A 27,125-nucleotide genomic window follows, 5' to 3' on the forward strand; every position below is an offset into this window, starting at 1 on the left:
TGCTGAAATTCACATGAATAACTTTTCTAGTTTTTAACCAGTAGGATTTTTTAGACTAAATTTTTCTCATCTTCCCATTATCTCTTCTATTTGATATTCACAGTCAAATGCCTTTTACTGTGGTGATGTGGAGGGAAGATGGGAAATAATAATTTTTAGCAAAGGGATATCCCACTTGAAAAAAGGCCTACTGCCTGTTTGGAACATTAAAATATTGTAATTGTGAGGCTTGACCAATAAATGGCACACTATTTTGGGCTGTTACTTTGCTTAATCATAGAGCTTAAGGCCAGAAGGGACCACCAGATCATCCAGTCTGACCTGTCATGTATAACAGGCCACCAAGACCACCCAACATTCACACCCTAAAAACAACATCCAAAATTAGACCAACCTCCTTAATCCTCCCTGGTGTTTACTCCCTCTCTCCTCTCCCCCAATTTCTTTATAGAAAGCAATCATATCCTTTCTCAGCCTTCTTTTTGCTAGACTAAACAAGTCAAGCTCTTCTAGTCTCTTGCCATAAGATAGGCACTCTAGTCTCCTAATCATCCTAGTAACTCTTCTCTGCACCTAGTCCAGTTTGAATTCATGTTTCTTAAACACAGGTGATCAGAATTGTACACAGTATTCCAGATGAGGTCTTACCAGTGTCCTATACAATGGGATTAATACTTCCTCTCTTTCTAGTGGAAATGCCTTGCCTGATACATCCTATGATTGCATTTGTGGTTTTTTTTGCAGCCACATCACACTGGTGGTTCATGCCTCCTTATCATCCTGCAATTGACCAACATACCTACTTCTTTCTCCTCCTCTGTCATTTACAACTGATGAGCCCCCAGCTTGTAGCAGAAATTCTTATTATTCCCAAAACCCTTACATTTTGTAAGATTATTCAGATCCAACTCTGTATTGACAATGCCTCTCAACTTTGTATCACCAGTAAATTTCATTAGCGCGCTCCTACTTTCTGTGCCAATGATATTAATAAAACTATTGAATAAGATTGGTCCTAGGACCAATTCTTTAGGAACTCCTCTAGTAATCTCCCTCCAGTCAGATAATTCACCTTTCAGCACAACCTGTTTCCATCTCCCCTTTTGCAGTTCCTCATTCACCTTACAATTCTTGTACTAAGCCCTATCTTATCTAGTTTAACTAATAATTTCCCATATGGTACTGTGTCAAATGCTTTACTGAAGTCCAAGTATACCAGATCTACCACATGTCCCTTCTCTAAAAACAATCAGTTATTTTCTCAAAGAAGGAAATCAGGTTAGTCTGGCACAATCTACCTTTGATAAACCCATGTTGCATTACATCCCCTTTTCAGTTTACCTCCATGAATTTAATTATTCTTTTCTTCATAATGTGTTCCAAAGTCTTGCCTACTACTGAAGTTAGACTAACAGGTCTGTAATTGCCGAGATCACTTTTTTCCCCCTTAAATATAGATATGATGTTAGCCATTCTCCGGTCATATGGTACTACACCCCAAATACATCGATATATTAAAAATCCTTGCTACTGGACTAGCAATCTCATGTACCAGTTCTTTCAGTATTCTGAGATGGAAATTATCCATTCTCCCCGACTTGAACACATTAAGCTCTTTGAGTTTAATTCCACCTCACGTGATAATTTCCATTACTATACATTCATTTCCATCAGCCATCCTGCCTTCACGCCCTTGTTCCATATTATCATCCTTACTGAAAATCAAATCAAAGTATTTCTTTTATTTTGAAGCCATACCTAGATTATATGCTGATCATATGCAGCTCTCCTTTCCAGCAGCCTCTTTTCAGCCCAAAGTCATGTTACATATAGATCTCTACTCTGACAATTATAGTACATAGTGAGTCCTCGATATGTTTCTCAATAGCTTGGTTTTGGTTCTGTTACTTTGGCCAGAAGTCCCTCAGAGTTCAGACAAGTGCTGTTTATTTTGATGGGAGGTGCATAAACTGCAGAAAACTAAGGAAAGTGTGGGAGTGATCATAAATAACTGACAGCTTACGGAACAAGAAATGTACTGAGCATGCTCAGTATTTGTTTATGGCTTAAAAGTCCAGGTTGGCCAGTGTTTCATATTTAGTTTCAGGGTTACATCTTCGCCAATTACATATTCTGAAGGAATGCCTTATCCTTGTGCTACAGCGTGAGCTACTGTAATAAGTATTGTCCTGAATTAGCAAAACACTTATGCTCATACTTAATTTCAATCACATGCTTAAGTCCATTCCTGTTTAGCAAGATAAAGTGGCTGACGTAATATCTTTAATTAGACCAATTTCTGTTGGTAAGAGAGAGAGAAGCAAAGTACTTAAGCACATACTTAAATCCATGGGTCTTAAGTACACTTCAAACATGTGCTTAAACAAGTCCATAGACTTCTGTCTTTAAGTTAAGTAATTATTTCAATGCTTTACTGAATACAAATGGACTTAAAGGTTTTGCTTTATTTGAGGCCTATACTGTTTGGTTCTTCTGACCAAGAATTAATTTTATAGCGAAATAGAGTGGGAAACTATTTAACCCCAAATTTCTTTTGTGAAAATGCCACTGTGACTGGTTGGTTATACAAACCCCACACCAATAAGGAAGGGGTTCAGTAGCTGCTCTGGGCCCAAGCAGCCCCACCCTGCATACCTTCAAAGCATGCATGGTTTGGAAGAGGAGCTCAAAAGAAGAGCAGTCCAGCTCAGGAGGATGGCAGACAGTGAAGGTAAACTGACCTGCACTATGAGCTACTGAGAAGGAGCACCACAAGGGGCTTATGCTGCCCGTGGCCAAGCTATAGTGATCTGACCTAGCCTGCAAAAAAGGGACCTGAGAGGTAGAAGTGATCAGGGAGGTAGCCGTAGAGGACCCCAAGGTGCAGGACTTAGCTATCTATCATTGGATTGGAGCTCGATGGAGAGGATGAGCTCGGGCTCCCCTCCCAGACCCAAAGATGGACAGTGACATAAGTCTATCCCTCAATAGGGAACCTAACTCGGAGAAGACCCTGAAAGTACAAGGGTTATGGACCACAAGACCCCAGCCCAAGAAGGAAGCCCTGAACCCCCACTGAATTCTGAAGCATTCCCTATTATCAGACTCTTTATATGTACCCCAAAAAGGGTGAACTTGAAAGTGTGACCTGGCCAGAAGGCTGAGTCACTGAAAGGACAGATCATTGCAAGGCAGAACTGTAGTAAGAGAGGGGAACGTTTGGGAGGAAGACAACCTGCCACCCCCTACCTGACCACTGCGCGGCACTAGCCGTGAGTGTTCCCCTTCACAGCCACATCACTACTTTGCATTTACAATTTACATGGCTTCCAATGAGCATCATGCATATTAAAAACCTTTAATTAGATAAGTATCATTTAGTGCCTTTGCTACAGATGGGCAAAGACAGATAAATTTAGAAGTGTCTGAAACCCTTAAGCTCTAAAGTCACTTAGCCACACTTGAAAATTTTATCCTTGGTGCTTTGCCCAACAACATACAACAATTCAGACAAAGACACCATAAAGAATAGAACCCATGGGATCTAGCTTCAGGCCCCTCCTCCCTCTCTCTCTCCATGGAGTCACACTCCCTCTCTTTTTAAAGATGTCATTGTTTTCATGGAAATTGGAGCAGAGATGTCAATGGAACATAAAACTCAAAAGGTATTGTACAGGGCTTCGCCTCCCCCACTGGTTGGGCGTATAGATGAGTGTGGTTTGAGAGAGGCTGCGGAATGCAAAGGGTAACAAAGCATTCTTGTGGGGGTAGAGCTTCCAAGTGTCTCGAGGGGGCGCTGCCTGCATTAAAATGTTTGTTGGATTTTTGATTATATGATCTTGCTTCATTTATTTGGGACCCTGTGTTGCTCCATTCATGTGGGGATGGATGGTGATGAAATGACCCCCTATGCAGGCCAATAGAAGCAGGGTATACTAGTGTAGTGGGTTAATTGATACAGGGTCATCTGTGACTATAGTGTGGCCTGCAGTTCTGGACAAATGGGGATACTTCCTGAAGAAAGAGTTTGGGTCCATCCAGTTGGCAATGGAAGAATGAAATGGGGGAGGTGGCCCCAGTATTTGGTCAGGCCTTGCTGAAAACTAGAATTGTAGAGATGAAGGTGGCCCAGGAAAGCTGGGTAGCTGGAGTTCGGAGTCTGGGTTTGGACTGTCTGAAACTTTAACAGTCTCTTTGCAGGTCTTGTTGGGTATCTGACTGTTGGAACTGAGGGTCAGCTATTTCAGGTGGGTTTAATACAGTTGGGAAGGAGGGTATGTGCTATCCAGGAACAGAGGCCCTGGGGGTTCTGACAGGTGTGTTAGAGGAGATGCATCAGTGTGCAGGAGCCCGACTGCCACAAAGTCAGAGGGTGATTTTATGGCAGTTGGTGTGAAATTATAGGGTGTATTCTCCAAGGGGCCATACAATTTGGGTCAAACCAGCCTAGTTAAGCATGAGATCAACACAGGTAATGCCTGGCCTATTAAGGAAGACCCACATCACTTGCCTCTGGTCCACCAAGAGGAAACTGAATGGAAGATTCATGAGATGGCGACTTCAGGAATTACTGAACTATCCAGAAGTCCTTGATTATCTATACCCCCTGGCACTGGTGGGCAAGAAAGACAGCACAACACAGATCTGTGTCGATTACCCACATTTGAATGAGGTGACCCACAAGGACTCAGATCTAATGCCCCACATTGACAATATGCTGGAGACATGAACAGAATCCAAATGGTTCTCTTCACTGGACCAACAGAGTGGTGCTGGCAAGATGTGTGTGTGGGGGGAAGTCAGCCCCTGTGAAGACCACCTTTACCTAGGGACAGGGCTTGTGGGAGTTCAGTGTCATGCTGTTTGGATGACATAATGCACTAGCTACATTTGAGCTGTTAATGAAGCAGGCCCTGGGCAAGCCACCACTTTTCAGGGGTCAGTGTACTTGGACAACATGCTGATCTGAACAGGAACTCTTCTACAGCACTGGAATGGGCAAGTAATGTACTAGAGCAGCTTCCAGGAGCAAACCTAAAGCTCAGCCCTGCAATGTGCAAGTTGCTCTAAAGAGAAACTCTTTCTGGGACATGTTGTTAGTGAGGAATGGATCTCCACTGACCCAGGAAAAAGTGCCTGCAGTGGCCAGAACCCCAGCATATCCACCGGCTTCAAGGGTTCCTGGGCCTTGTCCCTTATTACCAGAGGTTTCCTGGAGCTTTGCTGGGATAGCTGCCCCATTGCATAGACTAGCAGCGAAAAGGTCACCATTCATGTGGAGAGCCAGGCTGAGGTAGGCGTTCCGAGACCTGAAGTTGGCTTTGATCACTGTGGGCCAGTGTTGGGATATCCTCTGCCAGGTTACTTATTTTGTGTTGGGTAGTAATTCAAGCTAGACTGGAACAGGAGCTGTTTTTTCCCAGGTGCACAACAGACAAGAGCGGGTTGTTGGGGCCTGTTATAGTAAGACCCTCCAGAAACCGGAAAGGAAACCTTTGAGACCCGCAGGTAGCTCTGGGCAGTAATCAGAGCTATTGAGCTATCACCCTGCTGTTTACAAGTTCATCTAAGATTTACTTATTGACTTCGGATTTATATACACGTCACAGAAAAAGTAGCGCCTTTCCCAAATTACAAGTATGGCCTATTAAACAGCTCAGAAAGCCCAAACTATCAGAACTGTTATCAAAATAATGGACACTGTTAGAAGATAGCAAATCAGGATGAATCTGTCAAGGATAAAGGCCACCATATGCCACTCTGATTTGGCCTCCTCTTATATACTACTTATATAGTGACAAGGCCTAATCCACATTAGCATGTAGCTAATAGCATCAAGACAAAAACCCCACAGGCTTAAAATTATTCCTGTCTTTCAATCGGTTGTCATCTCACCTGGGGCACAGTGGAATGGACATTATATCTTGACCTGTGGAATTAGTTAGAGGCCCACGTTCCCTGGGGGGACTGTTATTTTTTTGGGTTAGTTACCATGAGGTCACATTTTCTTATGGGCTGCATTAAGCTCTCTTTGTACATTATTAGATTGCTATCCTGCTGAAATTGCACAGGGTGTTCCCCCTATTAACATTGTTGCATGCACGGAGGTTGGTACTATCCCTTGTTATTTTCCTGTCCGGTTTTAACTTGATATGCTCTTGAACTCAAGGGGAGCCATGATGTCATCACTACTGTCTGACGTGGAATCCCCCTCTTGTGCAAGTCTGACTGAATCTTTCTGAGATCTTCCACTGCTCTTACACACATGGCTAAAATGGTTCAACTTTGACACATTCCTTGCAATGCTGTCCTAATGCGGGGCACATCGCCTTTACCTGCTCAAGCTATGTCCCACAATAAATTCATCTCACTATGGATATGGAGCTGGCTGGGAGCGACACTCGACATTAATGTTGATTTTCAGTAAATCTTGGAGGACTGGGGACGTTCCAGAAGATTGGAAGAAAGCTAATGTGATGCTAATTTTTAAAAAGGGTAAAGAGAATGACCAGAGTAATTATAGGCCTGTCAGCCTGACACTGATCCTGGGCAAGATAATGGAGTGGCGGATACGGGACTCAATAATGAACTAAAGAAAGGTAATGTAACTAATGCTAATCAACATGGGTTTAAGGAAGATAGATCCTGTCAAACTACCTTGATATTTTTTTATGAGATTATAAGTTTTGTTGATAATAGTGTCGATATAATATACTTAGACTTCTATAAGGCATTTCACTTTTGGACTGCATGACATTTTGATTAAAAAACTAGAATGATATAAAATTAACATGGCACACATTAAATGCATTAAAACTGGCTAACGGATAGGTCTCAAAATGTAACTGTAAATGGGGAATAGTCACTGAGCTAGTGTGGGTGGGGGGTCCCGCAGGGATTGGTTCTTGGCCCTACGCTATTTAACATTTTTAATCAGTGTCCTGGAAGAAAACATAAAAATCATCACAGATAAAATTTGCAGATGATACAAAAAGTGGGGGAGTGGTATGCAATGAAGAGGACAGGTCACTGATTCAAAGTAATTTGGATTGGTTGGTAAACTGGCCACAAGCAAACAATATTGCTTTTAATACAGCTAAATGTACATCTAGGAACAAAGAAAGCATGCCATACTTACAGACTGGAGGCCTAGTCTGGGAAGCAATGACTCTGAAATGCAGGTTGTGATGGATAATCAACTGAACATGTGCTACCCATTATGTTCTCAGTTTTGAGAATACTATGTTCAGTTTTCCCTGGAGGTCCCCCATCCAAATAGTGACCAGACCTAACCCACATTAGCATGTAGCTAATACTATGTTCAGTTTTGATGCCAACAATTCGAGAAGGACATTGATAAATTGGAGACGATACAGAGAAGAACCACGAGAATGATTATAGGATTAAAAAACATCCTTAAAGTGAGAGACTCAAAGTGCTCAATCTGTTTAGCTTAATAAAGAGAAGGTCAAGAGGTGACTTGATTACAGTCTAGATGTATCTACACGGGGAACAAATATTTAATAATGGACTCTTCAGTCTAGCAGGGAAAGGTATAACATGATCCAATGGCTGGAAGTTGAAGCAAAGCACGTTCAGACTGGAAATAAGGCCTAATTTTTTAAGAGTGAGAGTAATTAACCATTGAAACAATTTACCAAGGTTCATGTTGGAGTCTCTATCTCTGACAATTTTTAACTCAAGATTGGATGTTTTCCTGAAAGATGAAGTCTAGCCGTTATTTTTGAGACGTTGTATAGCACAGGCCGTGGGGGGGGGGGGTCGGGTCAGACTAGATGATCAGAACAGTCCCTTTCTGGCCTTGGAATCTATGAATTTATGGAAACCTGGCCATTTGTTCACCTTTGCTGTTGCTGCACTGCACGTACAGGAGTTGTGCCTCCTAGGCCTTCTCTCTTGAGGCTTCCACTGCATGCCCCATGTCTAAACATCTGTCTAATGTGAGAGTGCCTTCCTGGAGCAGCCACTTGTATGCGGTGAGCCCAAGTTCTGCAAACAATCCTGTCTCAAATTAGGGAGTCTGTCAAGTCCTCAAATATTGAATGTACCAACCAATGTGCATAAGGCAGTTACATAGGGGTTTATCCCCTCCACTTCAGACTGGTATCTAGTGAAAAATCTGTGTCATGCCAGTTTCATTCTGCTTTGGGGAGCTATAAGTCCCAAGGGCTCCTAGAATTGCGGTGATACTTGAGGCAGTGGTGAGCTTCAGAGTGGTGCAGACATCTCTGGCTTCTTCCCCAATAAAGTAAAATAGCAGTTTTACTTTCCCATGTTGTCATGTTCCTGAAGGGCTAGGTCTGCATACACCTCTAACTCCTCCTTCCACCAGGTACATTGCTAGGCTAGGTGTGTGTCTGAAAAATCCAGGACTATGTGGGGTCTTCACATAGAGTTCCTAGATAGATGAAAGTTCAGCCAAGGAGCTACTGGCCCTGGACACAGGCACTCCTATAAGGATCCAGCTGTTAGAGACACCAGGAGTGGACAGGAGTCATGAGGGGTGCAGTGGCACCCAGGTCGTACAAGGAGACTACACAAGAGGGATAAGTGACCCAAAGGAACAGGAGACACTTACAAGCCAGCAGACAACACCCAGAGAGCCTATAGAGATCATAACTGAATGGAGAGACAAAGAACCATACAGAGGCTAACCCCACAGGGAGGAGACGACTCCACAGAAAGAAAGTTTGCTAGACTTCGAGTGATTGCACACATCCATTACACTTCAGGCAACTCACAAGCAGTATGGTAAGGACAAGGGTTTTGGAGGCTGAACAGGAACTGCAATACAATTTGTCCAAATCTAGCATCAGCCCTTGATGCTTGTTGCTTGGGAAATAGCATAATGACTAGTACAAGTATGTACCAATGAACAGGTTGCAGCCTTGCAAATATCACTTGAGGACGCCTGACCCAGGAATTTGTGTGAGCAGGCACCCACACTCTGACTACCTACCACAGGTCGTGAGAAGGAACTGAGAGAAGGTCAGGGAGGTCCCTCCCCTTTATACCATCAGCTAGAAGCCTAAGCAAGTGGGGAACTCATGGGCGCTGAAATGGCTACCCCTATGAGGAAAAACTATCCAGCTTGGGTGAACTGGGGGGGCACACGCACGTAAAGTGGAATGGACATGTGCAATCACTCAAAGAAGAAAGTGGGAATGCTTTTCACAGGGTGGTATGTGGAGGAATTGGATGGAGTTTCTAGCAACCTCTCCCTTTCCTTATTTTTCAGTTTCCTACTACAGGCTTTCTAGGTGCCCTGCCACCTCCGCTCATAAGAGGAACTTAGCTGTTTCTGTGCAACAATATGCTTCTGATTAGTTGGGTGTAGTGCTTCACATCCTGCACTGCACCAGGTTGGGATTTGCAAGAGCCTCACCTTATGTGGCAATTCAGTGTGTGTGGTGAGGTACAGAGGGGCTGTGGGGGTGAAGAAGGAATCTTACCACCTAGATTTTGGAAGCCACGAGCTCAGTGGATCCATGAAATTGTGTTTCCACTGGTTGTTCTCCCAAACTTCCCCTCCACAGTGGTACAAAGGAAGCAAAGCTCTCGAGTGAACCCCTTATATAAATTCCTGCAATCCTGTCCCCTGGTTCAGCAGGATTGAATGAGGAGGGGCCAGAGCTCAGAGTCTAAGCTAAGCTCATACATAATTTTGGCACAAGGCTGCCACTACAGGGTAAAAGAGAAGCCTAGAAGAGAAGAAATAGTTCCACTTAGTACAGCTGTCTTCTGGCCTCCAACGTAATAGCAGAAACTTCAGGCCTGTTGTTGCTGACTGACTTGTTATTTCCCTAAAAGATTTGTGGAGCTGGTCCCAGAATCTGGGCAGTTTAGGGAAAGCTAACCAACAACAAAACTGTGTGCCCTTTTCATCTCAGATGTCCCTAACAGGTAAATATTTTAATCTGTTTTAATTTTTTTTAAATGAACTGAAAAGTCTTAATTCTCGGGGCTGAGACTTGTTCCATGTATAAACGTATGATGTGGGGGTGCATCTTCATCACAGTTCTTTGATAAGTTAGGTACAAGTTGCCTTAATGTTGTGTTCAAAAATGTTCACACCCATAATTTGCATGAATGAACACAGTGTTTCTGTACACTTTCTGCATATAACTATGAATATCTGAGCTTTACAGTCTTAACATATCTTACTAAGAAGCAAACTAACTTTATTTTCAGTGAGCATGTTTGGTAAGTATTTGCTGGAATATACACACATGGAAATTGTACAAATTAACAATGCAGCACCGTAATAACAGAATTTTCTTTAGACCAAATAAAAATAACTGTAACACAGCAGATTAAAACTACAGAAATAAATGAAATACTAAGTTATAAACATTTAACTTCCCTATTTTTTGAAAGACATGAGAAATAACTTCTCAAAAGAAACCTCAATTCAACCTTTAAATGTTACTGACCTGATTTTTAAAGGTGCTGAGTGCTCACAAGTGATTGACTGCAATGGGAGCTACAGGTGCTCAGCACCTTTGAAAATCAGACCATAAAGCACTCGGTAGCTGTGGGTTAGCTGGCAATTAGTCCCTCTCTTCTGCATAGCAGTGTGGCACAGTTTTGTCTGCATCATTCACAGAAATGCTGCACTTTAATGTAGTGCTTCTGAGATCTATACTATTCTGTTGGCTATGACTGGCTGACTTTGTGATAGAACACAAAGTTCTTATATTAAGGCAGTCATTTTATGAATGCCATCACCCGAAGTGTAATTTCAGGTGTTTTACCGAGGGACCCATAGTTATTCTGGGTATTTTGAAGTAACCACAAATAATGGGGCTGGATGGTGAGTTCCAGATTTGGTCCATTTTTATTCATCACTTAATCTAATCCATACTCGATGTCCTCGTTATCGTCTTGTGGTTTATGAGGGGATCCTCCATTTTCTGCCAGGCACTGCACCTTTTTGTCCTCAGTGCTATTCTCTGTTAAAGCATGAAGACAAGTGAAATTGTGATTAATTGTTTTTATTACTGGAAAAAGAAACAAATCCCAATTATTAAAACCGACTATAAACATTTGCATGGAAATAGTCACAGAAAAATGCTCTGTCTCAACCTCCTGGGATCCTAGTAGGGTACAACAAACTGGGGAGAAGAGAGCACTAAGGGATTTCCTCAGTCCCTTCCCCTCCTCCCCCCAGTCCTAACTAGCTAGGGTCATTGACAATGGATGAACAAACTCCTTCTTCTTTCAAAATACAGCCAGCATCTCCCATTTCCCCCATGTTTACCTGTTTGTTTTTCTTTTAAATTCTGTTACAATAATCTTACCAGGGCAGGATGGTTTAATGTGACTGTCTTTGTTGTCCAATTCCTCTGGGGTTAGCTCATCCACTTTATTGCAGGCTGCTGCTGTCAGTATATCATCTATTGGTTCAGCAACAATCTCTTGTATCAATGGTTTCAAAGGTTTGACTTGTTTAACTTTGATCTCTAAGTCTCTCTCTGGACTCCAAGGCTCTGCTAAGCCTTCTACAAGGAGTCTTGCGGTTTCCCTTTGACTGTCTTCAGGTACCTTACATGTATTTGAAAAGATGGCTGTTGGGATCTCTTCTGTTACTGAGTTCTCAAATAAGGTTTTGTTTTCCTCTGATGCACAGTCCTTGTCATCACTCACTTCAGAAATGATTTCAATCTTTGGATGACATGCTTGCTATAAAGGTAGACAAGATAATTGAAAAGAATCTGTTACTACTGAAGTAGCCATTAAGGGATGGACTATTACAATTCAAAGGCAAACTTCTGCTCTCAGATCCATGTGACAGTTCTCAGTTTTAATAAACCCTGCTCCCACATCATACATAGAACATCCATTTCATACAGAGATCAAGGAAAGCAGAAATATCAACGTTGCCTGGTGTAGAAGAGCTGAATTTCCCCTAATCAGTTATCAGACATCAGTCTTAAACTGGCATGGCATAGACTAATTACAGTTCATAAAATGAAGGCACACTTGATTAAGCAGGTTTCAGTGTTGGAGGATCTGCAGCCTATAAAACTTTCTAGATACAACTCACTAAAATGATCAGAAACTACTCATAAGTTTTAAGTGGGTCTTTTTTTGTTTTTGTTTTTAAAGAATATAAATTCCCAATGTATGTGCCAGGAGTCAATTACCAAACTGAAGTACAAATAAATTATGTCTTTCAGATTTTTTAATTCAAACACACAACCAAAACAAATCAAAGCTGTATAAATGACAAACCAGTTGAAGTTATTTCTGACTGTCCCACTTATGCAGTGGGGCTTCTTGGGCCCTGGGCTCTTTTTCAGCCTTAGGGGAGAGGTTCTCATGCAGTATTTCTGGCTGTCTTGTTTGGGGCAGGCTCTCTTGCCTGTCTCCAGTCATTCTGATTGGCCCATTTTTGGATAACAGGGAAGTTGTCTGGCTCCCGGATCCCCGGGGATTCAGCCTGCTCTAAGTCAGGTCATTTACATCAAAGTTCAGCAATCACATGATGTCAGGGGGAAGTGATGGCCAGGGTACACTTGGGGCTACAGGTGCAGCAGCAGCATGGGATCTCCATTGGGACTTCTGGTCAGAGCTAGGGTACTGGGACAGCCCCAGGGTAACCCTGTGGGGCCCTGCTGGAAGTGCTCTCCATTGGGGCTTGTGTGTCTGAATGACAGCCTTCATCTTGCCCTTGGCTTCAGCTCAGGTGGAGTCAGAGTGCTGCTTGGCTTCCCCTAATCCAGGGACAAGTGAGGAAGGGTGGACACCAGCCTTGATGGTCTCCCCCCTCAGCACTTGTGGGTAAGTCACAGTGTGCTATGGGAGGCAGGTGTCCAAGGATCCTTGCAGCTTCTGATTCTCCTCCTCAGTCCCCTGGAGGGACAGGTGATGTGGGGTCAATACAGTGCAATGGGGGGCTCTGAAGGAGTCATTTGCCTATTCCAGTCCCACATACAGGAATTGGGGTAAGTTTGCGCTGAGAACTGCAGTTTTGATTTATATGGATGGAGGACTTTTAGGCTAAATACAAACTGGGCATCCTTTGTATGGACCTTTATTCTTTGCAGGAGGGAAAATTTTGGGGAGTGGGCTTACTCCCAAGGGTCCATGTAAAGGAGGAGGGGATGAAGCAAGTGTGGAAAATTACACATGGGACTAGTTACAGTACAGGACTGATAGCTTGCTAGTTTTTCTCCCTATTTGATTTTCTGTCAGCTGTTAGCCTCAATAACTACGCATAAATGATTGTGTCTCATTCCCCAGCACTGCCTGTACAAATGTGTACTGAGTCTTTCTGATTATTTCCACAAGATGGCACTATTCTAACAGATTAAAATGCAGTGCAAGCTAACCAAATAGTAGATCTAGTCAAGTATTTGCATAGAGCACATCAGAACAAATTATTAACTGAGGATTAAAGCATTCCCAAATAAATTGTTTCTGCTTTTCTAGATTCATATCCAGAGGAGAAGAAAAAACTACATGGATTTTTCTGTTGCAGGTGAATCAAAGGTCCTTTTAAGATTGCATAAAGTAGACTCCTGCCTCATGTGAAGGGTGACTAAAAATTCTGGAAAGTTTCTGATGGTGTTTCTATTGTTGCCATTCCCTAGGTACACGTGACTGAAGAATGGGGAGGTGACTAGTGATAAGAAATATTTTCTTAGGTAGCTTTCCAATTTTAAAGTATCCAGTTATACAACTGGATTATACAGTTTATCTAATTAAGCCAATATTAATAGTTTCTATATAATACCAGGCCAGAAAAATACCATATTGTATCGTTTATATGTAATTCTATAACAATCGACATTCACCTAGGACTTCACAGTCGCCACTGTGCTGCACATTTTGCTCATTTGGAATCTCACTGGCAACTGTGGGTTTAAAACTAACTCTAGACTCCTACCAACAGAGCAGAATAAGACTATATCTTAAGGCTGTTAGCAGCATTGGGCCTATGAAATCCAATTGAGCAGTTCTTATTTTTTTCTGTAGAGGGCAGTTTGTCAATCAATCTAGTTCATTATTGAAATATAAAAGAATGATACACATTTACTTTTTTTAAAAGTAAAAATGAAATACAATACACTCTTAAGAGGTCCATCTTATTTAGGTTTCACATTATTATCTTTTTTTGTTAGTGTGATAATGTGGCAATTCAAATTGAAAGGTAACATGCAACTCATTGTTTCAATGTATAGAGAATGTGCTGGTAAATTTTGCCGATCACATTTTATAAATTAAATAACTATTCCACCTCTCAAACAGAAATGCACAATTTGTACTTTATTGTACATATTATAATGTATTAGTAAATGTGAGTAGAAGAGCACCAGCCTGATAAGAATAATTAGCAAGAAACTCACCTTTCTGATTGAGTTTCCCTCTATTGGTGAGAATTCACTAACATCTACATCTTCTAAATCAGGCAGTTCCTGAAGAAGATCACAAAATAGCTTATCAACAGTATAGGCAATTTCTAACGCCTAAAAAGCAAAACCCCATAATTTCAGAATTCTGGGTTTGTCAGTAGGGGCAAAATCTCCATCCCTTAAAGTTTAGATCAGATTTTTTTTTCTTTTTTAGTTACTTTAGATCCTCTATTCTATTACATAGAGAGAGATTTTTTTTTTCAGTGAGATTACTCATGTCCTTAAAGTTAAACAAATACATAATTATAATTATCTACACACTCAGGGCCCAAATAACAGAAAAAGGGTATTAGATGTGGTAATCTTTCATTATATATACTGGCTAATGTATATTTCTTTATTTTTTAAAAAGATAACTATTGTTGAAATATTAATTATTGCTTAATATTAATTAAGCAGATTTCAGAGTTCTAAAGAGACTGACTCTGTGCAACAGAGCAGACGAGATCTGGAAGATTGGTAAATTTCTTGACACAGGGAACTTCAGAAAACCACACCAGATGCCACATAGCCCCCAGGCAGGTGATGTTACATTGTCCTTTATATTTTTTTCAGGGAATTTTTGTTGGCAGTGGAAAGTTCCTACAAAGCCTCGGCCACACACAATTGTTTAGCCGGGATATGAGAGGAGTGAATTTGTGGGCAACTGATGTAACCTACATTTGGATCCCTCAAAATAGGAACAAAATGATTACATACTCAGCCCTAATACATACATCAATGAAAAGCTTCTCTGGTATCTCCAGTTTAATTTGCTCTGTTTCTGCAGACTCATCCAGTTCAGTAACCAGGGCACCTTCGGTAGCCATATTCCCTACTAGTATCTCTAAGGATTAAGAGAAAATATTTAGTCAGTTATTTGTCTGTTACGTTCCTCATTTAGGTCTGTCTCCCTTCTGATATTCAAAGCTATCACTGATCTAAATTAATCTTATCTCCAGTCTCTGGCCTTGTCTACACTAAGGAAATTTGGGTTTTTCTGCATTCATGAAACTCAATGTGTTAGGGTATGTCTAACTTGCAGAAGTGGGTCCAAAGTACATGAGAAATGTTTAAGATTAGGAAAGTGTTATCAGACCCAACATGATGAAGCTTTTCTTTCATTATATATTTCCAAAATTTTGTACCCAATCCATCTGGAGCTCACCTTTCTGTCTTTACATCATACCAGTGAATTCCTTTGAATTATATAAGTTAAATTTTTGCATTTTGATAGAAAGAAATTGAAATGTAGGTCAAAGTAATTGTTTCACTTATAAAGGCACGAAAGCATCAGGCCTTTTTTTACATTTTATTGGTGTTTAATGCCATGTTACCCAAAACTCCATTTTCCTCAGTTACATACTGTGGAAAAATGCTAAGCCAAGTTCCTCATTCTTACATCCTAGGCAACCCCAATGAATTCAATCAGGTCACTGGGGATGTATAATAGCAAAAAGTTTGGCTCATCATCTCTGTTTCTCTTTTCACTTCTTATTTTATTTTATTCTGTGGCTCTTTACAATGTACATTACCTTCTTCATTAGTACTGAAATCTGGGCATTTGTGAGAATTAGCTTCTTGCACATCCTTCTGAATGTTACCGGAAATGTTAGTAAGCAGGCTATCCAGATCTTCTTTACTTGATATTTCAGCTAAAACTTCATCATGGGCCTCCATGCTTTCCTTTACAAATTTCTTAATCTTCTGAGTTTCCGTCTCTTCAGAAGCATTTGAAATACGTGAAGTATTGTTAGTCACATCGCTGCTGTAACTTGTGGCTGGAACCTCTCCTAAAGCAGTAGGAAAGTCGATAACGGTAAAGCAGTAGAGCAAGTTCTTGAGGGTTAAGAGTATTCAGGCTGTAATGTATGGTCTTCATCCCTAGCTATCAAACACACACCAAAAGCTCTTTTGTATTTGGTCTATCATTCAGGAATCAATATCCCTCAGGTGGCTATAGACATGTTGTGCAAATGGTTTGCCCATTTGCCAGTGCACAGGCAAAGGACCTGATCCAGGAAAAGCATTTAAGCAAATGCTTAACTTTAAGTATTTGAATTTAAGCCATTGCCTTCAAAAGGATTACTTATGTACCTGAAATTAAGTACATGGTTCAGCATTTTGCTGGATAAGAGCCAAAGAGGGATTTCCTTACATAAATTCCGTAACTCTCTGAGATCTCACCTATTTCTTGTAAAACTCCCTCTAATCTCTAAAATTTTAATCAGTGGGTAGATCCCTGAAAATATGCTTTGTAGTCAAACACTCTGGCAACACTTGGTTTGTGGGCAGTGTTTTGGCCATCTTGCAACCTATTTGCTGTTACCCAAAGTCTCAGCTGGGAAGTTCTACTATTCATATATTGGTTATGTTTAGTAATGTGGAAGGAGACTCCATGGCAGAAAATGAAGTGAGTTGTTAAAATCATCCACACACAGCTTGTATAACAGTGACTACTGATAAGTTACAGGCTCCAGTCCTGACTGTCAATTAATATAGTAGAGAATGATAGCTGAGACATGGGACAGAAAACTGTCTTTTTTTAAAAAAAAGATCCTTTTTACCTTACTGTATAACTTATCCAGATTAAAATAATACATGACTTGGGGAAATCATTATCTTGTGCATTTGGGAACCTTTGGGAATGTTGATTTATTTTAAAATATCAATATATGGGGAAAATAACTGCTTGATTCCTTCTAAAATCACTTTCTAGATCAGTTGTATGCAGTATTTGTTGTAGCCGTGTCAGTCCTAGGATATTAGAGACACAAGGTGGGTGAGGTAATATCTTTTATTGGACCTTCTGTTGGTGCTCTCGGAGTGCCTTTCCCAGATCTATGTAACTCAAAAGCTTGTCTCTCTCACCAACTGGAGCTGGTCCAGTAAAAGATATTACCTAACCCACCTTGTCTTTCTACATCAGTGTAAGATATAATCTTTATTATTGCAGCATGCAGTAAATCCTCTAAGCTATAGTCAACGAGCCAAATTCTATTCTCATTTTCTACAGACTTGATAAAAAGTAATATCAAAGTAAGGTAATATTAGGCAGTTAGAAATTCAATTAGACTTAAAGCAGAGAGAAACAGGAGCTTTATCCAAAAGCTTAATCACAAACCTTCCTGGGTCTCTGTTGTGCCTCTATTTTCACACTTTCTAAGTATATCTCTTTCTTCCTTTTCCCTTTGTCTTTTCTTCTCTTCAGCTTTTCGCCGGATCGCTGTTAGCCCATCAATGCTGTCTTGGATCTTCCTTCTCTCTCTGTTCTCCCATTTTTCCCTTTCACTCTTCTCTGCTTCGCGTCCCCCCATGGCCCAGGCTTCTGCACAGGCTCTAATGGCAATAGGCAAGACCACTGTAACACAGTTTTGTAAATACTAGTGGCACAGTGTGTTCACGATGAAAGGGAGATTTCAAATGTCTATTTGCAAGGAAAGAAAAGTTACTGAGCAGATGAGCATCAGAAAATATGCTCCCCTGAGCAGCAAGGACTGCTATGTAAGGTACAGATATTTTGTAGGTGAAATAGAACAGATAAGGAACACAAGTTTGTAAAGGCTAGTGAATACAAAACCAGAGTTTGCATCTTTTGTTAGTAAAATTTTTTAAAAGTCCCAAATTCTGATCTCTATGACATCTGTGCTACCACTCTGACATCATGAGCAGAGTTTGGGCTACTGATTATGGAGAAAGGCAATTGTATATAGGAATATATCATAGTCTGAGAAAGATATTGTGTTTCCTTATATTAAGAATTTAGAATGCAGAGCTCCTAACTGTAAGATACTAGTGTATACAAGGCCACCTACCCTCACTTATGACCTATGGTCATAAGAACATAAGAATGGCCACACTGGGTCAGACCAATGGTCCATCTAGCCCAGTATCCTGTCTTCCAACAGTGGCCAATGCCAGGTGCTTCAGAAGGAATGAACAGAGCAGGCAATCAAAGGGTGATCCATCCCCTGTCTTCCACTCCCAGCTTTTAGCAAACAGAGGCTAGGGACACTCAGAGCATGAGGTTGCATCTCTGACCATCTTGGCTAATAGCCTATCCTCCATGAACTTATCTAGTTCTTTTTTCAACCCTGTTATAGTTTTGGCCTTCACAACATCCCCTAGCAATGAGTTCCACAGGTTGACTGCATTGTATGAAGTACTTCCCTTTGTTTGTTTTAAACCTGCTGCCTATTGACTTCATTGGGTGACCCCTAGTTCTTGTGTTATGTGAAGGAGTAAATAACACTTCCTTATTCACTTTCTCCACACCAGTCAAAATTTTATAGACCTCTGTCATATCTCCTTGGTCATCTCTTTTCCAAGATGAACAGTCCCAGTCTTTTTAATCTCTCTTCATACGAAAACTATTCCATACCCCAATCATTTTTGTTGCCCTTCTCTGCATCTCTTCCAATTTCAATGTATCTTTTTGAGATGGGGTGACCAGAACGGCACACAGTATTCAAGGTGTGGGCGTACCATGGATTTATATAGTAGCATTATTATATTTACTGTCTTATTATCTATCCCTTTCCTAATCGTTCCGAACATTCTGTTTGCTTTTTTGACTGCTGCTGCACATTAAGCGGATGTTTTCAGAGAACTATCCAGAAGGACTCCAAGATCTCTTTCTTGACAGGGAACAGCTAATGTAGACCTCATCATTTTGTACAGGTAGTTGGGATTATGTTTTCCAATGTACATTACCTTGCATTTATCAACACTGAATTTCACTGGCCATTTTGCTGCCCAGTCACTCAGTTTCGTGAGACCCCTTTGTAACACTTCACAGTCTGCTTTGGACTTAACTATCTTGAGTAATTTTTTATCATTTGCAAATTTTGCCACCTCACAGTTTACCCCTTTTTCCAGCTCATTTGTGAATATGTTGAACAGCACTGGTCCGAGTACAGACTACTGGGGGACACCACTATTTATCTCTCTCCATTCTGAAAACTGACCATTTATTCCCACCTTTTGTTTTCTGCCTTTTAACCAGTTACTGATCCATGAGAGGATCTACCCTCTTATCCTGTGACTGCTTACTTTGGTCAGATTCTTCTTCTCCACGCATGACAAAAATATTGATAAAAATGGAATGTGTGATCATTAGTATTTAATCTGCATTGCTATGTAAAGAAGACTTCACTATTTCTCACCTGTCCTTTGGAAAAACTGGCCTATCATCCAGGTATGTTAACTGTTTTAGTCGAATAGTAAGTGTCCTTCTATAATTAGGAATTTTCTTAATCACTTCATTTCCCATCAAATTCAGCACACGCTATAAAAGCAAGGTACATAGTTTTTTTTAAAAAGAGGTAAAAATTAACTCCATATAGGCACTTTCTCTATAATCTGTGAACCCAGGAGGCTTCAAATAAAAAAAAAAAGAAGAAAAAAAAAGAGTGATATACCCCAACATGCAAATAACATGGGGAAAACCTCCAATCATGGACAAAGTTGCATTAATAATATTTGATTTTTTTTAAACTGCTACAGTAGTATTTGCTGATAATCACAGATCTAATTTTACTAATTTCCTATTCAATCTAGCTATCTCCAAGCAGTTTTTCAGTAGTTAAGGTCCAGTTTAAATTACAGTATAAAAATTATTTTCCATCTCATCAGGGCTATCTTTGTTTTTACAAAGAAAACAAGCTTGCAGGTACAATACAGAGAAAAAAAATGTCCCTGAGACTAGAGTAGGTAGCATTAAGATTACAATCAGGGTCTTTGGCAACCATCTGGAGCTTTTCTAACTGTACCATACTTGGTTATTTTTCCTAGAATTCAAATCATCTATGGAACGTGTTTTAAAAGTTCAGGGGAAAGAATCAGAGAAAATATTTAGAGACTATAACAAATCAATGGAGCTGGGTGAATTTTTTGGGGAAAAGACTTTATTTGCCGAAAAATGCAGCTTCAGGTTGACTGAAACTGTTTATGAATTCGGGTTGAATTCAGTGAACAGTTTCAGCCGGGGAAAAAATATTCCAAAGAAGTTGAAACATTTTCTTTTGCATTTTAGCTAGGTTTAACTTAAAAATAAAAGGTGTGAGTGGGGGGGAGCTGTGTGTTTAAAAATAACCAAAAAACACCTGATGTCTAAATGTATCATTTTGGGGCAAAAGATTTTGTTCAACCCAAATCGATATTTTACTTTTTCAGTGAACCAAAAATTCAATTATTTGCCCAGTGCTACTAACCATATGCTCTATCTCTAAAGCACCTTCTTCTAATGAAGATTAAGTTCTACTATTATTGTGCATTCAGTTCTCTCCGATAAGACAATTTAATGAGGCTATAGTCTCAAACTCATGTGGGTGAACATATACAAAACCCCTCATGTATATTTTGCTTACCAAATCAGGCATGGTCTCCAGGACATTTAGAATATTTGGATCATCTAACTTGTTGTGAGAAAGGTCAAGGACGCAGATAGTTGGGCACTTCTGCAAGTGCTGTATGTCTTCCACTGTTTGTAACTTATTGTGAGCAATCTGCAGAGTGTGCAGAACGCTCAGACAAGCTGTTGGACAATGACAATACAATGAAAGGAAAATTAATTCACAGCCTTCTGTGCAAGGAGAATTTTCTGGACAGAGTAGAAAACTGCAGCTTTAAATATTGTGACTTTTTTCACTTTGTGACTGTTTCATATACATTTGATATCTGACAATGTATTTCCAAGCCTTTCCCTCCCCCAAACACACTATTTCCGTTTCTTTATCGCAAAGCCTAGAACGCCTGAGTTTGTTTTAAATGCATATTTATCTTTTGAACTAGTCAATTACACAAAAGCAAGAGTTACTATTTCAAGTTACACCTAAAATACACAAGTGGTGGTGCACAGAAATCCCTCTTTATCATGTCAAGTGTAGCTACCTCAACATGGCATAAATTCCTCTGCAGTCCGGAAAAAAATTGGCTATCCTGTCCTTGGCCACTAGAGCACATCCAACTTAAAAAACAAATGAAAAAGTGCTACATAAAGAGGAATGAAACCAAAGGATTCAGTAGGTTTTCCAATGTAAGGAATAACTTCATATAAATTGTTCAAGCCATCACTGTAAGTAACTGTAAAACCTGTTCTTTTGATCAATTAACCCCTCCAAAATTTTAAACACATAGGTTTGACTTTCCATCCAAAAGCCTCCTGAAATTGCTTCTGTACTTTTTGTAATATTTTAACCCAATTTAAAAAAAAAGCCTGCAAAATATGTTCACTAATTATTAGTAAGATGATGCATGGAAAAATGAATGCAACATAAATGAAACACACTACACTAGAAATACTTACAGAGGTTTTCAATTATCTTGATAGAATTGTTACTGAGGTTGAGCGAATCCAGCTTTTGCAGAGGTTCCAGGTTTTCAATTTTATTTATTAAATTGAGGTGCAAGTACAGGCAGCGCAACTCTGTCTGAGCCTCCAGGTTCTCAATTTTTGTTAAACCATTGCATTCAAGCCACAGGCACTTTAATCCTGTATACTCTTCAAGATTCTCAAGGCGGTCAAATCCTGCAGAAAACAGGGTTTAAATAAGAAGAGATTGATTAATTTTTCTCTATATTCGTTTTCAGCCAATGATGCTGATGTAGACTATGATCCATGACAGTGAGGGTATAGCTTTTACAGTATTTCAATTGAATGGACATAGTAATCAATAGTTCTGCGTTAAACTATTGAGTGAGTCTGTGAGTGAGTCTGTCACCTGTGCAGCTACAGTTTTAAAATCAGCAGGGTGAGCGTTACCCTGACAGATTTTCTTAGGGCTGGAGACTTTCTAGGAGCACAAAAAGAATGAATACAATGGCCACAAACACAGTCACAAGTAAGGAATTCTGTCCACTAAGAAGATACTCAATGTTACAACCACCAACATGTATACAAAACCTGAAAGAGCCCATGCAGTACCCAGCACGGTATTCTGCACACATACGACCATTAGATTTATAGCTAAAACAGGTGTTAGAAAGGAAAAATTGGCATTTAACTGAAATTAGTAATATGGATCAAGCAAAGCAAACATTGAACAAATTATTAGATGGAACAGATGCAGTATTGACCACCCCTGTAGGGATGGATTGTTGTCCAAAGTATCCTCACTACAGGCGTTATTTTTGCCATACATTATATGGGAGGAAAGATTATAACTTTAAACCAAGAAATGCCCAGAGACCAGCCTGGTTCAGTCCAACCTGTTTCTATCCCTCTTCAAGTCACAGTTAATCCAGGAGCAATACCCACAGTCACAGCAGAGGAGAGTATTTATGAAGACATGCATAGCATATAACCATATCAAGTACCAGAACCTCCATATGTTTCTGTATGTCACCAACAGCCTGTAGAAACAGTATATCAATCCCCCGAGCATCCATATGAAGAAACTACTAACCCTTAATTATACATATAAAAGTTTTAAGTTATATTTGTAGTGAGTTATAGTGCTTGCTGTGTATTGATATATAACTTTTGTGTGACGGGGTTCTTATTTTTCCATAATATTCATCCCATCAAAGAGAGGGGCTTTTAGTCCATTAGTGTATTTAATAATTTATTAGATTTATTATTGTGGTTTTCCCAAACATCGCCCATTGGCACATTCTTTACAGTAATCTTGTAATTTTACTGGTTAAGGATTATTTCTTGACCTACTTATGTCATCTCTCCTTAGGCCCAGTATGGCTGAAGCCTGTAAGATTTCAGGTTAGCGTGTAGGCCTAGCATTATAGCTTTACTTTGCTTATATATCTAATACACATTCATCACTCATGCATGCTTGCCAGTCTTATACTCCTATGATCCTATCCTACTTAAACCTAACCATCACACATTAATTAATTATACTTAGCCACAACAATAAATCTTTCTTAAATGATTAAATAAACTAATTGCTACAAGTGTAATTAGCCACTGGAACAATTTATCAAAGGTTGTAGTGGATTCTCGTTATTAGCAATTTTTAAATCAAGACTGGAATCAAACAAACAGGAATTAATTCAGGGAAATCCTATGGCCTTTGTTACACAGAAGGTCAGACTAGCTGATCACAGTGGTCTTTTCTGGCTTTGGAATCTATGAACTGCTCTCGTTGAAGTCAATGACAAAACTCCCAGTGACTTCAAGAATCAGGCCCTGTGTGGTGGGGCAGTCGCCCCACCCCCTGAGAAAAGGGCTGGAACAGGCCTTTAGAGGCTGCATAGACTGGCAGCCAATCAATAAAGGCCTGTGGAGGGCCAATCAGGGGAAAGAAGAGGCAGCCAATCAGGGCTGGGCGAGGCCCTATATAAAGGCGGCCTAGCAGAGAAGAAGGTAGTCTCTCCTTGACTAGTGAGGGAGAAGGACAGGCTCCTGAAGCAAGGAGCCAGCACCTTGGACAAAGCAATGCTGGGCAGGCTTGGGGGAGCAGGAGAGGGGTCCAGCCCTGTTACCTCCCAGGCTGCAGACCCTGCTACAAAGGGCCAAGAAGGTGCACAGGGCCATAGGGGAAGTGGTCCAGGGAAGAATAGGCGGACAAGAGGGGAACGAAGGAGGCTGCTGCTAGAGAGCCCCTGAGTTGGGACTCAGAGTAGTGGGCAGGCCTGGGTCTCCCCCGTTCCCCACCTTACAGTGCACCTGGCTATGGAAGATGGTGGCCAATACGGACTGCAACTTGCTCCTGAGCTAAGGGGATAGACTTTGGATTGTGGTTGGCCACTGAGGCAGGTGAGAGTTCCAAAGATGGCTGTTAACACCCCCCCCCCCCCTCGGAAGGGGGTGAGTCTGAAGTAGTAGGCATGCCGGAGAGCAGCATCCTGAAGCGGACGATGCCGAGCAGGGAGCAATGCAGGGCAGCAGAATGGACAATGGGCAAGACACCACATGCTGAGGACACTCTCCAGTGGACACAGCTAATTCCTGGAACAACCAACGGGAGGCACCAGCGGTGGTGAGTCTTCACCCCGTCATACCCATCAAGAAGGAAGCTTAAAGATTCACAAAGGTAATGATTTTAAATCTCAAAAGACAATAAGTTGGCATAATGGCACAAATAGTGCCCCTGAATGGGAGATGGGCTCCCTGGAGACTTAGCATGTTATATATAAAACCACTTTTAAGTTGTTATGGAAAGGCTAGCTATACCACATAAAAATGTCCTTAAAGACAACAAAGGGCAGCATTCACATTAGCTCTAGGAACTCTTTTTTCCATTTATTAATACTAGAATGCAGGAAGTGAAGGATCCACATTTGGGTATTGCTCACTAATAACAAAAGTGATGGTATGAGAATGCAATGTGCTTACTTTTTTTTCTGGGCATTCTTTATTCACCAATACATAGGTTCCTGTAGCTGAAAAACAGTCTTTTTCTAAAAGAATATTTAAGAAGGAATAAGGTACATTTTTGCTCATGAGGTATTCAGGACCAATATTTTTAAACCAGTGTCTTTAGAAGTGAGAAGCTAGTGTTTTGATTCAATGTGCCACCTAGATCCCGCCTTGATTTATAGTAACTTGTTTTTTATGAATATTGTTAGTCACAGTTTAGAAGCTAAAAGTACATTTGAAAGAGTAAGATTCAAATTTAGATTAACTGGTTGTCTGTAGCAACATCAAAACTGTCAGTCCAGAACATATCAGTACTCCCTCAGTTCCAGTATCTTGTCTCCAATACTGGCATGTTTCAAAATAAGTTGAAAACACTCCAAAAAGGCACCTAGTCAACTGTGCAATATTTTATCATAACAGAAAAAATTGCTTTCTAACCCCCACAGAAAGTCTTAACCCTTAACCATGAGGCATAATAACCCTAGTATGTTTTGCCTAGCTAGCTCATGTAGCTACATATGCTGGATTTTTTTCATACATGTATATAAACTCTCTCTCAAAATTCCACAAAGGCCATAAACCCGATTGATTTCAGCTGATGATTAATATCACAGCTGACTAAACAGTGTGTAAAGAAGAGTATTTCCTTATATCAACTTTAAATTTGTTGTCTTTAAATGAAGAATCACATAACTGGCTGACACAGAAGTGCCACAAAATTAATCAAAGTTGTCCCTGAATCCGCTAGCTTTGGTCATTAGACTCTTATTCTGCACACCGTTGAACATCCTCTGCTCCCGGTCAATTTAATGGAAGCTGGAAGATCTTCCAGGATCAGGCCTTAACACTGATGCTGAAGTACTTTTGTACATTGCTGTTGACTCAGCTCCACCCCAAATTAAATTTTTCCATCAAATTAAATTATATTTCTAATACAATTTTCAGAAACCTTCCCTCAGTGAACCGTATCCAGATCGCCTGCTACATTGCTAGTTAGAACAATAATTCTGAAATGTGTTGTGTTTTTTGTTGGTTTTGGTATGGCTTACCTTTATAATGTAAATATAGTGTGTCATTCAAACATGGGGTCACATATAATTTTTGCTGTTTGCAGATGTCTCGCAGGAGCTTTTTTGTCATTCTAAAATATTGACAGGAAGTATGAACAACTTAAAAAACCTTTAAAGTATAAAACACATTCTGAAAGCTTTAATATCTGCCTGACTTCAAATAGCTGAACAATCTGCTTCTTCAATGACATTTAACTCATTAGCTGCTTTACCCTTTCAGAACATTACTCAGAGTAATCATATAGTAGTTATTTTAGAACTGCTTTCCATTTCTGCTTGTTTAGAGTGCAGACGTTTCGCTTATCATTTTCTATGCTGTTAAAAAAGGAAAACAAACACGAAATTACATCAGCTATTAATATTTCCTCATCAATTTAATTAGCTAAGCAACCACATGATCTTTGTGATCCATATGGGTTAGATCTAACAAAGTGATCTAACCCATATGGAGCCCCACATGCAGATCAGTGCTCCTGTCTTTTAGTAATCTGTGTATCACCTAACACATGCTGGTTATTATCAAAAATAGAACTGTTTTAATATTTAAGCTTTTAAACTTAAATATTTAACATATATAAATATATTTGAAACAAGCTGAAAATATTTTTGTCTTTGAGGAGACTAGATTTTACTAAAACATGTATAAAAGGTTAAAAGAAAACTTTAGTAATTTATCCCTACCTACAGTACAAACTTGTATCTAGTTTTGTTGGGATTAGTTTATAACAAGTATTAGACATTACAAAATTATATTTCAGTGTTAACGTGTTCTATTCTTGTTGTTGTTGCAAAAAATGCACAAGTTGAACCTCAAAGCCCCAGTCCTGCAAAGACTTAAGCATGTGCTTAACTTTTATACATTGAATAGGACTACTCAATTGCTTAAATTTTTGCAGGATTGGGGCTTAAAATGGTCAGATTTTTCTTGGCAGGAAGGCAGGCCCAAAGCAACACAGTAAAGCTGAGGAAAACTGGTAGAATCAGGACCTTAATAAATGAAACTGTATTTAAATTTTTACTTTGAAATTTAATATTTCTGAGAAACACAGTTCTGACACAACTGACTGGTCACTTGAATTCATTAGGCAATATAATATATGGGTAATTGTTAGAATGTAACTAAGTCCCTATAAACATCACATGGCTGGAATAATCCCAGAAGGACTGAAGATTCAATAAAAACTGAAGGGGCTTATAAACATTAAGCAAAGCCTCTGCATCTAAATAACTCTTTAGTGTTAGTAGCAAATGCTAACTATTTTATGCATGATAGATCATAGTGTTTGGGGTTTTTTTACCTATTTGTAACATTTCATTGCT

General features: G+C 40.0%; 1 protein-coding gene across 4 annotated transcripts in view; it reads right to left on the reverse strand.

Moving 5' to 3' along the window:
• Positions 1–10,304: 10,304 nt before the first annotated feature.
• DNAAF1 (dynein axonemal assembly factor 1) overlaps positions 10,305–27,125 on the reverse strand; it is a gene marked incomplete at its 5' end in the record, with an annotated part of 33,402 nt that continues 16,581 nt past the window's right edge. For all 4 annotated transcript variants that reach the window (XM_084644672.1, XM_084644671.1, XM_084644673.1 and 1 more), the window contains 10 exons: positions 10,305–10,973; positions 11,322–11,703; positions 14,373–14,441; positions 15,155–15,264; positions 15,953–16,210; positions 17,542–17,756; positions 19,583–19,704; positions 20,786–20,952; positions 21,724–21,945; positions 25,785–25,876. In XM_084644672.1, coding sequence (XP_084500798.1) covers positions 10,870–10,973; positions 11,322–11,703; positions 14,373–14,441; positions 15,155–15,264; positions 15,953–16,210; positions 17,542–17,756; positions 19,583–19,704; positions 20,786–20,952; positions 21,724–21,945; positions 25,785–25,876 — 1,741 coding nt within the window. In that variant the 3' untranslated portion in view covers positions 10,305–10,869. The remainder of the gene's footprint in view (positions 10,974–11,321; positions 11,704–14,372; positions 14,442–15,154; positions 15,265–15,952; positions 16,211–17,541; positions 17,757–19,582; positions 19,705–20,785; positions 20,953–21,723; positions 21,946–25,784; positions 25,877–27,125) is intronic.

This window comes from Lepidochelys olivacea (genome assembly GCF_965140295.1).
Source record: "Lepidochelys olivacea isolate rLepOli2 genome assembly, chromosome: 12".
In the NCBI taxonomy this organism is placed as follows: Eukaryota; Metazoa; Chordata; order Testudines; family Cheloniidae; genus Lepidochelys; species Lepidochelys olivacea.